The following is a 15,090-nucleotide window of genomic DNA, read 5'->3' as shown; positions in this document are numbered from 1 at the left end:
CTTTAAAAAATCTGAATAATTAAATTCAGACTTTAAAAATAAACACATTTAATATATGAAATCTAAATAATTAAATGCAAACAAATGAGGCATATGTATCCCTCACAGCAATTGTGAGTCCCCACTCCATCACCAGCGTCGGTCGCACGCATGAGGAGTCACTCTCCCACGTGCGAACCCACTCCACTCTCATTGGTTCCCACTGATGAGCCAGCCAGTCCCAGTAGCCACTTTTAATTTCTCAAAAATCTCAAATCTACTTCCATTCAACAACACCAAAAAGATTTTATTTTATACACAGCAGCCAAAATCCACACTCTGTCATAGCAAAGGCTTATCTTTTTCTTTGTATTACCGTAACTTCAACTTTACAGCTCAAACTTCAACCTTTTTGTGTATAACTGTGAAATGAACGTTGGGTACTCACTTGCAGATCGAATCTAGCATTTTCAGGTACTGCTTTTGCGCTTTTTCATATGTTTAGTATATTATAAAGCTTTTAGTTTTCAGAATTTTTGTTGGATTGTACTGAGTGCTTAGATAAGTGTACTTGGTTTGTCCTTTTTGCCGTTTTGGGGGTCGTGGGTTTTCATTTTTGCATTTTCAGGTTTGGGTTTTGGTTGTGCTTGTGTTAGTGTATTGTATAAAGCTTTGATCTTTGTTTGGTGGATTATACTGAGTGCTTTAATGGTGTACATTGGTTCTGGTATTTGGTGATTGTTGGTTTCATGTTTGCATTTTCAGGTTTTTGATTTTGGTTTTTTATATGTTAGTGTGTGTATAAAGATCAGATTTTTTGTTGAATCTTTTGGTTGGATAGAACTTAATGCTTTGATTGGTGTACATTGGTTTTGGGGTTTTATACATGTGTCTGCTTTTCGTGAGAACGCTGTAATTCTGTAGTTTCAGTTGATGAATTTTTGGTTTAGGGGGTGAACGTGTTCTGGATAAAGTGGAAATGGTACTCTTAATGCTCCTATCTTTGGTCAAGATCAAGCTTGTAATTGGTTTTATTTTGTCAGGAAAGAAGCAGTAAAGGATTAAAATTTGTCACTGTTAGGACTCTTGGAACTGGTAATTACATGTTAGAAGGTCGTTATGTTAGGATCGGAAATCTGGATAGTGCGGGATTAGACAAAACAAGTCAAAAATGATGGTAAATAAAGCATATAAGGAAGCACAAACTTTACGTGGTTCGGTCAAAAAGACCTATCGCCACGTGCAGAGAGGATCAGTTCCATATATCAAAAAGTATACAAAAGAGCATGCAAAATTAGAGATAACCATAATTAACCCAAAAATAATCAGAGAGAATAATCTTACACAAAACACTCACAAAGAGGTTCAAACAAGTATTCTCCCACCACTTAACTCTTCCACAAAATATTCTCTATTTTGATACAAGAGAAAACACCAAAATTGTTCTTCTCAATTTCTTAAGGGTGTGTTTAAAGTGAGAGGGAATTGGCCCTAATTCTAAGAAAAGGTTTAGGCAATTGTTTGGCCAATATTTAGCCAACAATGCTTAAAATGTTTGACCAAATATCGGGCAACAGTGCTTTCATAAAAAGGCCAAGAAATAGATCACGTTACAAATCTCTTTATTAGCTTAGTTTTGGTTGATATAGTAAGTTTATTCCACCTTCTCCACAAAAGCAGAAAGGAAAACAAATCAAGCAACTTAGAATGGATAATGACTTGGAATTCCATATTGATGAATTTAACACATTTTGCAAGAATGAAGCAATTGCTCGACACTGCACTACTAGGATGACCCCTCAGTAGAACCACTCGCCTATTGGAAATTCAAAGAGGAAAAGGAGTCGAAGAGGCTGTGATGTTGCTGCAGTAGAACTCATGTGTGTCCTGTGGAAGGAAAGAAAAAGGAAAGCTTTGAAGGAATAGAAAATGATTATGTACATTTAAGGAAAAGCCTCTCATTCCTAGTTTTCTTTTTGTGCACCCATGAAGTTCCAATGTGCAGAATATTGGTGTCTTTAGTAGAGAGTCATATGATGTTACAAATTTTCTACTTTTTGGTATACTGCTTGTATTCGGAGGTCTGCCCATTATTGATAGAATAATTTATCTTATTAAAAAGATGACGCCTCAACAAAATAGTGTGGCAGAAAGGATGAACAAAACTCTTTTGGAAAGAGCTCGCGCATGATCTCAACTGTTAGGTTGATCCATGACTGTTTAAGCAAAAGCCATTGCAACAATTTGTTATATTGTCAATCATTCTCCCTCTGCACCTTTGTACTTTAATAATCCAAAGAAAAAAAATTAGGTAGTCTTGCTAATTATTTCAGCTTCAACATATTTGGTTGCCCAAATACAAGTATGTAAATCCATCAAAGATGCAAATAGTGTCAACCATAGTCCCTTTGCACCTTTGAAGCCATTGCAATATCTTGTTATATTGTCAACCGTGCTCTGCACATTTGAAGACTCCAATGAAAGCATGATTAGTTAGTTTTGCTATTATTCCGGCTTTAAATGGTTGCCCAACATACATGCATGCGAATATATTTGTTAATCTAGATTTCATTTGTCCTATTAATAATAAACATTAATATGTGCAAGTCATTGATGTTAATATTGACTTATTTTTAAACCCAAAGGCTGCCACTTCTGAAATAATGGGACCTGATCCTTAGTTGGAAAACTCTTGGACAATATTGAGGTTAAGGCTAATAAGGAAGATAAAAATGGGATAATTGTCCTTGATCAATCAAGGTTTGACAATGTCCTTGGGATGGGTAACGTGAATGTAGCAAGATCTTGGCAGCTAATTAGCAATCTTTTGAAACTTGTGTCAGGTTGCAGGGACTATTACTCTCTTAATGAAAGACTCAAAATCAGTACTCTTCTTCCCTGATTCATGCTGTTCATGTATATTTCTGTCATTAAGCTGAATTTTCGCATCTAATTTGTTCTCAGTATTCTACAATATGTGTGCTCTGAACCTAGTGCAAAATTTACTGACATGATCTGGTAATCCAGTAAGAGTCTTGGGTCGCAATAAAGCATAATGGAAGAATAGTAATATTCTTGGTATGAACATCCTACTCTATGCTTGAGAAGTTATGTCTACATTGCGAAATGTAGTCTTCACATGATGTGTATGATTCTGGGGGACAATTTAATGTTCTCAACGTAGTTTTTGCAAGACAGAAGTGTCAACTACATGGCAATGTAGTCGAACAGTTGGAAATAATATGCACCGATCTGTGAGAATTATCTGTAGATTCGCTGTTTATGTTTTTCTTTGTTATTTCAGTTATAATAGTTGCCTTGATCATAACAGGATTCTTTCTAATATCTTTTGCTGTGTTTGTGTTCCTTCAGGGAGCATTTCTCATTGCTGGTTTCTTGGTGTCACATCTTGTTTACTGTATGTCCAAGGGAACTGCAGCGCAGCGTAGTCTGTCAGATGTTCTTCAGTAGCCTTATTATGCTTGACCAGCGCCGAGATGGGCGGCTTCTCTTTGAAAATTCAGGAGCTGTTGTTTTCAAGTGTGCTGTTGTTTTGCATTTTCTCAAGAGTTGCGCTAGCTCTCAGTCCTGATGGTGCGATGTCACACTTTTCTTCAGTATTTCTTGCTTGATTTGTTAATATAGGTTACAGGCTAGGCGCCCGTGTATTTCAATTGATGAGAGTATGACAAGAAATATAACATGCTTGATCCAGTTGATATAACAGGTCTAGTTCCTTGGTCAGTTTTCTAAATCAAGGACTATATCTGTGTTATTTAATAAAGTAGATTGCGAGGTGATTGTCCGTTGAAACTTGTTTGCCTCTAATAATTGGATATTTTCAGTCTTCTGATGTTCTGATGCTGTTGAGTTTCTTTTCTGTTGTTACTTCCAAAAATTACGTGAATGTAATGCTGATACTGTCACTCTTGATAATGGATGTGTGTCATATCTGAAGCTTGTTCCATATTGTAAGTTACACTTTAGTCCAAACTTTAGACTTTTCCACATCTTCACAGGTCAAGCGCTTGTCAACTTTAGGATCTCAGTACTTGGTTCAGATGGTGTTCTTAAGCAGTGGAGACCAGAAGATTCTGACCCATGTGGCTGGAAAGGAGTACTTTGTGACCCAAAATCAAAGAGAGTTGTATCATTGTGAGTATCTGTATTATTGTTAAAACATCTTTGCCGGTGATGGCATTTTTGTGGTTTAAGTTATATTTCAATTTTTACATATTTATTTTGGGCTCCATAATTCAGAAATAGAAATATTTTGATATAAAATTACACTGAATGAATGCTGAGAATCCTCAGTAGTTGGGAAGGTAATTTCTGGATCAAATTAGATTTTTGATCTTGTAGAACTGAATTGCAGCTGATCTTGACAATACGTGGAAGCATTTTCGATTGCGTTATGTTGCAGTTCTGTAGGGCTGATTCTCTAGCACCATTTTACAGTTGCTACTTGTCAAATGGCCTGGATTTAGTATCTTCACCGAATATCCCTACAAAACATTATCTCTAAGCAATTTTGTATTTAACATGTGAGTAACTACCCGCATTTTGTATTTAACTAATGAGAGACTAATAGAATACTAACACTTGACACTGACCTAACATTCTAACACACTGATACCTTACTTCTAATGTAGCCATTTACGTATTGAAATCTACTATTTGAACTACTATAATTGTTTTTTTTTATCATTCAGAATCCTCCCTGATCACAAGCTGAGTGGATCTATATCGCCAGATATTGGGAAGCTAGACCAGTTGCAGTTTCTGTATGCTTCCTTTTCCTCCTCTTCTCGTTTCTATTGATTGTCAGTCCCACTATACTATGCTAACACAATCTACCGAAATGCAGAGCTCTTCATGACAATAATTTCTATGGGACAATACCTCCTGCATTGGGAAATTGTACAAAGCTGAAATCTTTGTAAGTTGTGCAATGAACTTCTTTGGCGAAACCTGCATATCTAATTCTCTTTATTGAGGTGCTTGAGTTTCTGCGATTATGCACTTAAGTGAATAGAAAGAACTTCAACATAGTTTACATGCTATTTGAAGGATTCCCTGCGGATACAATATCCCTATCTCAGCTCCCACCTCCCACCTCCTCCTCCTTCCCCGTAACCTCACTATCATCTGAATTGTACTAAGCCTGAACCACACCATATTCCCATGACTCAATTTTAGGAGGAAGTTGCATTAGTTAACCCTGGAATTCTATGATCAGTTTGTTCATTCGTAGAATTTATGCTTTGTATTATGGTTGATCCTCCTTTTGCTGAGTAATAGCGATACTTGTACAATTGGTAAAGCTGGCATTTTGTTTTATGGAGTTAGAGCATAAACAAAGTTGAGTGCAAAATTCGATATCTTTATAAAGAGTTGCCCACATTTTATCATCACACTCTTTTTAGTTCATGTTTAGATTAATCACTCCATCTCCTTCCATATTGCAAAACCAGCTTGGTATTGCTAGATAATATAGTACTTGTTATGCCACTAATCTTGATATGTAAAATAGAACAGACTTAATCCGTATTTGGTTTTGATATGTTCAAGAGAGGTTTGAGCGGCTTTTTTGTTGGCGTTGTTTTAGAATTTCAAATTACAAAGTTATTACTGTACAAGCTAGCTAATTTGTTAGGAATCATAATATTTTATGCAGGTTTCTACAGGGTAATTATTTAAGCGGATGGATTCCTGATGAGTTGGGGAACCTTCCTAAGCTTGAGAATCTGTAAGACTTTGTGTCTTATATTTTGATTCTATTTTCTGTGCATGCTGTTCTGCAGGTCTCAAGCTCCTATACGGTCCGTTCACCTTAATCTGCATAAGTAAGCATGATGCATTTGGACAACATTTAGGTTTCGTGGATGACTGTACCTATGTAACCAAAATATCTATAATTCTGTAGACATTTCTTGAATAAAATATACAACCTTTTCCCAATTTTTTTGACTTTTGACAGTTTGTGCTATCTAATCTAATACCCCGGTGAGCTTACACACCTTCCACTATTATAGGGGGGAGGATCAAGTGCCCACTATGTAATCCCCTACTCCTTTCTCCATCCCCCTCAGCCCAAACAACAATTAAACAGAAAAAAAAATATATTATTGCAATTAGATTCTTGTTGCTCCGTGGTTCTACTACTTACCATCGGCCCTTCTTTAGGTTTTCTTTATCAATTTCTTCCTACCCTTTCTTCTTAATGCCCATAATCATGCTTTTGCCTGTCCCCTCATCTCACACAAACTCCAATCCAACTGTATGAGCATCTATTCTGCTTATTACTTTTATTATGCAGGTGTATTCGTATCTTGATTGTTACTACATACGACATTCCATTCTCCTAAATGGCCCAGACTCTGCCCTGGGATCCTGTCATCTTCCTTGCTAATTTGAACACCCTTCTTCTTGTGCATTTTCCCTCCCTGTGAGTATGAAGAGCCTACGGAACGAGAGACAGCGGGAGATTCATTTGTTCTATTGTCATTGCTCCATTGTCTGGAGTTACTTGTAGGTCTCATAGTGGTGTCATCTTTATACTTGTGCAATAACTGGTAGTCACACTCTAGCATCATTGTGGTCTCAGATAACTGGAGGATTTCATGAATTAGCTCTCAGGATTTCTAGTGAAGAGGGACCAACATGTCAACTGATTTTTTCTAGATCTCTCATATCTAGGGATGTGGTTCTTAGAGTCATTAGTGTTTTTCTTTCTAGACCGATACAACCTTTCTTTTACCATTAAAGAGCGAAGAAAGTCATGCATACTTTACCTCTGTACTCTTCCAGGTAATGGAGAAACCTAATTGAGGAATATAAGGCTTTATGAGCAGTTTATCGTAAAAATAGAGCGGCTTTGACATTTTACCTTGTGATTTTTACATTTGAGAGCTTGATTTAGTCTGGATGAACATTTTTTTTCCTTATAAAAAAGAGCTTGCAACTTTTAATGCAGAACTTATTGATCTGTCTCAATTCTAAGCATGTGATAGATTGTTGAGCCTTAGTAATTGCTCCTACAGTCCAACCAATTGATGTTGGTTTATTACTTCTGCCAGAGATCTTTCAAGCAACTCTCTTAGCGGAAACATTCCACCATCCCTTGGCAAGCTGAACAATCTTGTCTCTTTGTGAGTGCCCTAAAAGTTTTAACTTGCCAATAACTTAAAAGTGCAAAACGTTTATTTGAGGGGTGAGGTTGGGTTACACCTCTGAATTAATATTTTTTGTTCAATGTTTGCAGCAACGTGTCGACAAATTTCTTGGTTGGGCAAATACCTACTGATGGACACCTTGCCAACTTTGGAAATGATTCGTAAGTAACACCATTACAAAAGTTCCTTCTTGTTAAGTGCATTTGAATTGTCAAAGCATATATGCGACACCAACTAATACATGTCTATGTATTTCTTTCCTCGGATACTCTGCCTTGTTTATGTATTTGTCGACACAACTAATACATGTCTATACCGTTTGCAGCATTGTGTATCAACTCCATATATATATATATATATATATATATATATATATATATATATAGAGAGAGAGAGAGAGAGAGAGAGAGAGAGAGAGAGAGAGAGAGAGAGAGAGAGAGAGAGAGAGAGAGAGAGAGAGAGAGACAGAGACAGAGAGAGAGAGAGCGGACTCCCCGCATGGCGGGAGCTTGGTGCACAAGGATGCCCTTTTTATCAGCATCCTTGTGTTGCACAACTGTTTATTTTCAGGAATCCACCAAAAAAGATTGTAACTATTTCTGGGATGACACTGAGGGTGTTGCCTTAATTGGCAATTGCATTTGAAATTAGGATTGAGGTCCATAAATTCTTGAGAGTCCATAACCACACTGGTTAGTAAGATGTGTATTAGTGAAAAGGAAGTGTATAGCAGTCTTAGCCTTTGATACAACCATATTCTTGATTAGTACCTATCATCAGAAAGGGGAGTAAGACTTGTACTGGATTATATGTGCACAAAATGGCTGCCTGATATGATTTTGACCTAACACTTGTAGTTGACAACTTAAGCACTGATTGGCTTGGTTTTACATGATTTCTGATTTTCGAATTTATGGCAGATTTCTTGGAAATCGTAATTTGTGTGGCCAGCAAATCAGTCAGGACTGTAAAGCTGGAGGTCCTTCATTTTCCCGGTCCCCAGTTGCAGGTAAATGTGACACATTATCAGCATTAAATCATAGTCCGATATCAAGTCCAATTTCTTTGTCTATAAGATGGCATATACTAATATCGACAGAATCATTTCTTAGATGCTTAAGGACTCCTAGTTACAGAATCCTTTTCCCCTTATCTTAGGTCAAGTGGCAAAGGTTGAGGGACTTGTGACTTAGGTCTCAGGTTTGAGCCATCTGCCATGCGAACTAATCCTGGTATTTTATTGGAGAAGGGGTAGAGGGGTGGGCCCATTATCCCTGACTTTCAAAGGCCGTGGTTGAACCTAAGGATTGGCCCCAGGCAGATTTCTCGGTCATAAAAAAACAGCTTCTAGTGTTTCGGCTTCCAAAGATAACAACTTGCCCTTTTCTGGATTTCCTATATCAAGTAGACAAGAGAACATGACAATGATTTAACTGCAGTAATGTCATTGTTGGAAAAGAAGCACCTCTATCTTCATAGGGGTTCACATTCTAGATCTCTTTGTTCTAAAAATTTAAGATCTAGTATACATTTTTTTGTTAAGTATCTTCATATTTCTCACTTTTAAGATATGTAAAAGTAATCTTAAAAGTGTATCCATATATTTCTCACTTTTTGGTAAGTATCCATATATTTCTCACTTTTAAGATATGTAAAGGTAATTCATGGTACTGCAACAGCTACGACATGTTTTTTGTTTTTGTGTAATTTCTGTTGACTAGAATTTCAAATGATATTTGTGAAGGATTTGTTCATCTGTCAGGCTAACAAGAAAACTTTTTACTTCAAATGATGGAATCACATAAGTGTGCAGACTTCATAGTTTTAAGCAGCACCATTATATGTTGACAGCATGACTTGATGAAATAGTTACTTGTCATTGGACGTGTAGCCTTTTCTACTGTTTCATTTTTATTTCCCTGTTTTCTTTCTTTCATTTTTTTCACTTCCTTCCATTCATGTTTTATGGTGAATTTCATACTTCTTTCCATGTTTCTCAGCCCAAAACCAAAGTAAGAATGGTCGACTACTAATAAGTGCATCTGCCACTGTGGGTGCTCTGCTATTGGTGGCACTGATGTGTTTCTGGGGCTGTTTCCTCTACAAGAGACTGGGTAAAAATGATGGCAAAAGCCTTGCAATGGATGTTTGTGCAGGTCTTTATCTAGAACCTATGTGGAAGTTACAATTCTAAAGTTCTTCGTCTTTATTTGCTTTATGCTTTTGAATTCCATGTAAAAAGGCTTACAATTATTAAATTCTCAGGTGCATCGATTGTCATGTTTCATGGAGATTTGCCTTACTCTTCAAAGGATATCATCAAAAAGCTGGAGACTCTGAACGGAGAACACATAATTGGTTCTGGGGGATTTGGAACTGTATACAAGCTTGCAATGGATGACGGCAATGTATTTGCCTTGAAGAGAATTATCAAGATGAATGAAGGCTTTGATAGGTTCTTCGAGAGGGAGCTTGAAATTCTTGGAAGCATTAAGCACCGATATCTGGTAAATCTGCGAGGATATTGCAATTCTCCAACATCGAAGTTGTTGATATATGACTTCTTATCCGGAGGTAGCCTAGATGAAGTTCTGCACGGTGAGATATACGTCCCTTTGTACAATGTCCTGGTGCTTAACAATTGGTGAAAATATTTGTTATTTTGCGGATTTAGCACATAAGCTGGGTTTGCTGAGATTTTCTGACTTTTCTCTTCTAATTGGCAAATATTTGAGATTTTAGCGATCTTGACTTTTCAAAGCACAGTAGGGTTGGTTATCTTCCCTGTACAGCACCTGATTGAACTTTCGGTTGTGTGGCTCAGTTGGAGATAAAAAGGGCAATCTAGTAACAGTAATGGTAATAATCTCCTTGGCTAATTAATATGAGCTCACTAAAGTGCCATGAGACGTTTAAACAGTAGACATTCATAAACAGACCAAGTTATTCTCACAATACTTACCACTTCGATAGCCCAATTAAACTGACAGATTTTGTATGAAGAGGTTCATCGAGGACAGACCCGGATAAAATATGATAAGGAATCACTTTCTACTGCTATTTTGATTGATCCAACCAGTGAAATATTGTCTCAAAAGGTCTGGCAGATTGTATGGACAGAAGGGAATGTTGTAAAAGCAGTGTTTGATATGCAATTGATTGGAAAAGTATTGCCAGCCTTTGGAGAAAGTTTCTGAATGGGATTGACTAAGCTTTGCGTTTGTTGTCCTAATGCAGCTCTAAACGTACATGGATTAGTACCCATTGGCTTGGTTGCATAAATCTCTTACCTTTTAATGTAAGTAAAAGAGTAGAATGGTTTACACATTTGGATGGTGCAGATGGCACTCTGGAATGTTTTTGTGTCTAGGCAATTTAACTGCTTGTATCTTTAGAATAATGGAGAGTAACTTCCTAGCTAACCAAGAAGCTCTGATGGCACCAAAGAATCTATTAGTGCGTCATTGATGTTTCATATGTGCTCTATATTGTGTAAATACTGCTGTAGAACTTTGAATATAGACTTCCTTTTTATAAGTAACTTTTAATTTACACTTAAACTCCTTTGGTTTAGTTTACCAGTTAGCTAGCTTGCAGCGCTATCCTTTGCAGCTATTGTGCCTCAGAATCACATTCATACATACATGACAGTACAGTAGTAATGTTTAGCTAATTTTTATCCATAGTTTTGGTATGTATACCAAGCAAAAAGAAAAAAATGAATTGTCAAAATGGTTGAGTATCTCGTTGATTCGGTGTTCTTCTATCCAATAAAGTAACAAAATGACAGTCATGTTAGGAATGTGGAAAGTGACATGACGTTTGCTTTCAGCGTCTAGGGCGGAAAGCAAAGAGAACAACAAAAAAAGATGACATTCCTTTAAGCTAGTTCATCTTCTTAAATTGCCATTGCTGTTGATATTTTTTGTATCTCCAGGGTAGAGAGTTTTAGATTTGGCTATGGTTTTTGGTTCCATTAAAAAATCGTTTTTGACATTTTATACAGAGAGATCTGAGCAACTAGACTGGGGTGCACGACTGACTGTAATCATGGGAGCTGCGAAAGGGTTGGCATATTTACATCATGATTGTTCCCCTCGAGTAATCCACCGTGACATAAAGTCTAGCAACATTTTGCTTGATGGTAATTTTGAGGCTCGAGTATCTGATTTTGGACTGGCCAAACTACTCGGAGATGAGGAGTCTCACATCACAACAATTGTAGCTGGCACATTTGGGTATTTAGCTCCAGGTACACCCAATCATTAGACATTTATCTTCATCTTTTATTTAAGAAGTTTTAAATTTTAAACTATGCAAGGAATGACTTTCTGTCGCTAGTAATAGTTGAGATTGGGGAGAGAGCTGTCTTGTTTTCCTCTTTCTTTAATCAGGTTTTGCTACTTCTTTTCAAGTACAAGATGGTTACTGCTTTTGACTGTAGATGTTGCAACCTCTGATTTCTTTCATGCTTATATTTCTTGATATTGACAAAAGATAATATGAGGCCTAGTTGAATGGCGGAGGGAGGGGGAGAAAATGGTTCTATTTCAAAGTTTCTCTTGAGGGGCAGTTTTAAAGTGAGGCATCGAAAATACTGCTTTTTATGCACATTCATCTCTGCTGCATCAAGTTGTAAGATGTGATGATTTCATAAAAAATAAGAAGTTGTAACATGTGATGAGAGGTTATCTAGGTGCTTAAAAATTTAGTTTTAATAAATTATTTACCTTGTAAAAAAAAGTTCTCCTTGCAGTGCCATGCATAAATCTGATTTTATATGTTTTCACTTTGGGCTAATGATTTTGGCTTCACTTGAGGTATCTCGTTGTTTGTTTGTTTTTACAGCTTAAGTGTTTCTTTTCTCTTCTACTTTTTCTTTCAAGAATACATGCAGAGTGGTAGGGCTACAGAAAAGACTGATGTTTATAGTTTTGGAGTTCTGGTTCTTGAAGTCATAAGTGGAAAGCGGCCCACTGATGCATCATATATTGAGAAGGGCTTCAATATTGTTGGCTGGGTATGTTATGTCATTAATGACATCTTACTTCTAATAATTTTAGTTTATTCTCTCTCTTGGTTGAAATTCCTGACATTCTCTTTGTGGGGTAGCTTACTTTATTTTTAAACTACAAATGTCATTATCGCTATTTATTGGCAAGGTTAAGGCTATTGGGAAAATCTGATGAACATATACATAAATCTAATCCCTAAGGGTCTAGATATGATGTCTCCACTCTCCCCTATGATTCAACTCAGAAATCGTATTTGTAATTCAAAAGGTATATGAGAATAGCAAATTAGACAAGAATGGTCTACTTAACTGCAATGATGAAATTTGTTCCTTGAATTAAAGGCGCTAAGGAGAAAAATGGATGTTCTTCAAGTTGCTAAGTTAATCATCTCTGATATTCTTTTCTCTGTGTTTCTTCCTAAAGCAAGAACATAAGAATGACCTAACATACATAGCATAAGTTGGTGACAACCCAAAACCACTATGTAGTTATTGATGCAAAGAGTAAATATTTACTGAAAAGCTAATCGGTTATCTAAATATAGCTAAATTCATAAATTAGTCTTAATATATGTCACAATTTGATAGTTCGACCTTTATCTTTAGTTATGCACATAATTTATCACGATCTCACTCTTTTTGACTACCAGAGTCCAAAAACTGCAGAGATGCATGTGAACTTCACTTGAGGGGTCCCTATTGGGGGCAAAGTTGAAATTACTGAAAGAATAACAAACATATATCATCTTAAATGTTTGCACTAAAGAGTTCATTGTAATATTTTGTTTAACTGATGTATCCTTATCTCTAGAAAATTTTGCCTATTGGAGTGCAAGTATCTATCAAAAGCACACAATCTTGTGAGATCTTAAAGGCGTAAGGCTGAAACACATTTGCATCTTGTGAGATCTTAAAGGCGTAAGGCTGAAAAGCTACATTTGCCACTGCCATGTTTTGCCCCAACCTCAATTCCCTTCCAGTTCCTCTTCCCACTGATTTTGCAACTACTGCGGTTCTCCTTGGGGGTTTGTGGGTGGGGGTGGGGGGGAGATGAGAATGATATTACCAAGGGAAGGAGGTAGAGGAAGCATGTTGCTGGACAAGTAATTCCAACTTGACCCCTTTAAGTTTTGACGTGATTGAGGTCGGTTAGTTTCTCAAAGAAAAGCAAAAAAGAGGTTATTAGTTGAGACTGCATTAAGGACCGGACTGGGTATGGACACAAAATTATTATGGTAAAACTTGCACTTGAGACAATCAGTAAAGATGGTAATTGTTGAGGTAAAACTTGCACTTGAGACAAACAGTGATGATAGTTGTGCAACGATATAAAACAGCAATAGTCTTGGTGGTCATTAATCCATGAAATATATGAGGGACAATAAGGACAAAGTTGAAGCAAAATGAATTAAGGAATGTTAAATAGGAGCATGAGGAATAGTGGTGAACCTTATTTTTTCCGGATAGGTAAGGATGGGCATGAGCCCGAAGGAGAATAATGTTTACGCACCAAAATAATGTTAACATCTACAACAAATAATAAAAATTTAATCATCTTAAATAAAGACCTATCATTGTCATATGCACCTGACTAAACTGAATACTGTCACTGATCAAATCAATTTTAAGAGTTCAAAATTTTATCTGTAGTTTTGTTTTAGTTTGATCTAATCATGTGAAAACCCAACACTATTTGGATCATTTGGTAAAACGTCATTCCAATTACCCTACATCTTTGTGAAAGAATTTTTCACTTTTTGTAGTGAAGTATCCTGCCAGAGTAGGACAAACAGATCATATAGCTGGCATTCCAGGTATTTTATTCAGATCACTGGTCTTCTAAACCCTTGTTATATTCATCGTGCAGCTGAATTTTCTAGCATCTGAGAATAGACGAATGGAGATAGTTGATCCACATTGTGAACGAGTACAGACTGAAAGCCTTGATGCCCTGCTTTCAGTTGCCACACAGTGTGTCTCTTCAAGCCCCGATGACAGGCCAACCATGCACAGGGTTGTTCAGATTCTTGAATCTGAAGTCATGACACCATGTCCCAGTGACTTCTATGATTCAAACTCTGATTGAAGGCGCTATTGCTGGATGCAAAGAACGTTAACCTTTGAGTTTGCATCTGCAACTTCATGCAATAAATTGAGGAGTGATGCAAGCATTGGGGGTTTAAAGTCTGCAAAGATTCTTTTCTCTACTCTATTTATCGATTCTTTCTGCAGATTTTTGACAAAAGAAGACCATTTCAACTGTCATCATTCCTCAAATTCAGAGTTTCCAGCTAGTTATCACGAGGTTAAGCGTGCTTAATTCTATTTTTGATTTCATCATTTTGCTCTGGTGCATTGAGCTTGCTTTTCATTTCGCCAGGGGAACGGAATCTGTATGAGTGGTATGAGCAATCAAATCCTTGTTCTTTCATTTGCTCTTTTGTTTGTAGCCTTTCTTGTTATAGTTGTATATGGAAACGATTGAATTGATTTTGCATCTGCCTCCTTTTTGTAAATTATGCTTCCCCACAATAGCTGATTTATCGGTTGAATGCAAGTATTTTTGTTATTCTATTATCTCTTTTGCAGTAGTACTTATTCCCTTCCAGCTATAATGTCATGAAATGAATTATATGGCCTGGATTTTTTATGGATAGCTTCTCATTCTAGTACACTATTAGGCTGTTCTGTTTGGTGTTTTATTGGATGCAGAGTGTAAATAATGTACTGCAAGGGGCTACTTTAGCCAGCCATTCTTGAGTCTTGAGATTCTTATCTCACTTTCAGCATTTCCCCCCTAATTACTAGAACTTTCCATGCTACATTTTATTTGATTGATTTCCGGTTTTACTTATTTTCTTGTAGCTGTTTGATTATGGCAATCAGAATTAGTGAAATCCAAAGCGGATCAGCGAATTGACT

At 36.7% G+C, this 15,090-nt stretch overlaps 1 protein-coding gene across 2 annotated transcripts; it reads left to right on the top strand.

Annotated features, from left to right (window-relative positions):
* Positions 1-264: 264 nt before the first annotated feature.
* LOC104092526 (LRR receptor-like serine/threonine-protein kinase FEI 2) lies at positions 265-14,742 on the top strand. Of its 2 annotated transcripts, XM_009598140.4 has the most exons (14): positions 265-453; positions 3,352-3,573; positions 3,999-4,134; positions 4,692-4,763; positions 4,847-4,918; positions 5,657-5,728; positions 7,059-7,130; positions 7,244-7,315; positions 8,075-8,163; positions 9,155-9,310; positions 9,420-9,752; positions 11,161-11,406; positions 12,041-12,174; positions 14,036-14,742. In XM_009598140.4, the coding sequence occupies exons 2-14, from the start codon at positions 3,477-3,479 to the stop codon at positions 14,252-14,254; spliced, it is 1,770 nt and encodes a 589-aa protein (XP_009596435.1). In that variant the 5' UTR covers positions 265-453; positions 3,352-3,476; the 3' UTR covers positions 14,255-14,742. The 2 variants fall into 2 exon arrangements, with proteins under 2 accessions (XP_009596435.1, XP_009596436.1); XM_009598141.4 differs by lacking the exon at positions 14,036-14,742 and having other exon boundaries at positions 11,911-12,140.
* Positions 14,743-15,090: the final 348 nt, after the last annotated feature.

The sequence above is a fragment of the Nicotiana tomentosiformis genome, chromosome 8, assembly GCF_000390325.3.
Source record: "Nicotiana tomentosiformis chromosome 8, ASM39032v3, whole genome shotgun sequence".
Lineage (NCBI taxonomy): Eukaryota > Viridiplantae > Streptophyta > Magnoliopsida > Solanales > Solanaceae > Nicotiana > Nicotiana tomentosiformis.
The sequence above is the reverse complement of the archived record's forward strand: the minus strand, read 5'-3'. Positions and strand labels throughout refer to the sequence as shown.

Excerpts from the sequence above, each read along its gene's own strand:
- LOC104092526 (XM_009598140.4), top strand. The coding sequence starts at position 3,477 with ATGGGCGGCTTCTCTTTGAAAATTCAGGAGCTGTTGTTTTCAAGTGTG. Across the intron at positions 4,919-5,656 it reads TGTACAAAGCTGAAATCTTT|GTTTCTACAGGGTAATTATT; the intron begins GTAAGTTGTGCA and ends TATTTTATGCAG. Across the intron at positions 12,175-14,035 it reads GCTTCAATATTGTTGGCTGG|CTGAATTTTCTAGCATCTGA; the intron begins GTATGTTATGTC and ends TTCATCGTGCAG.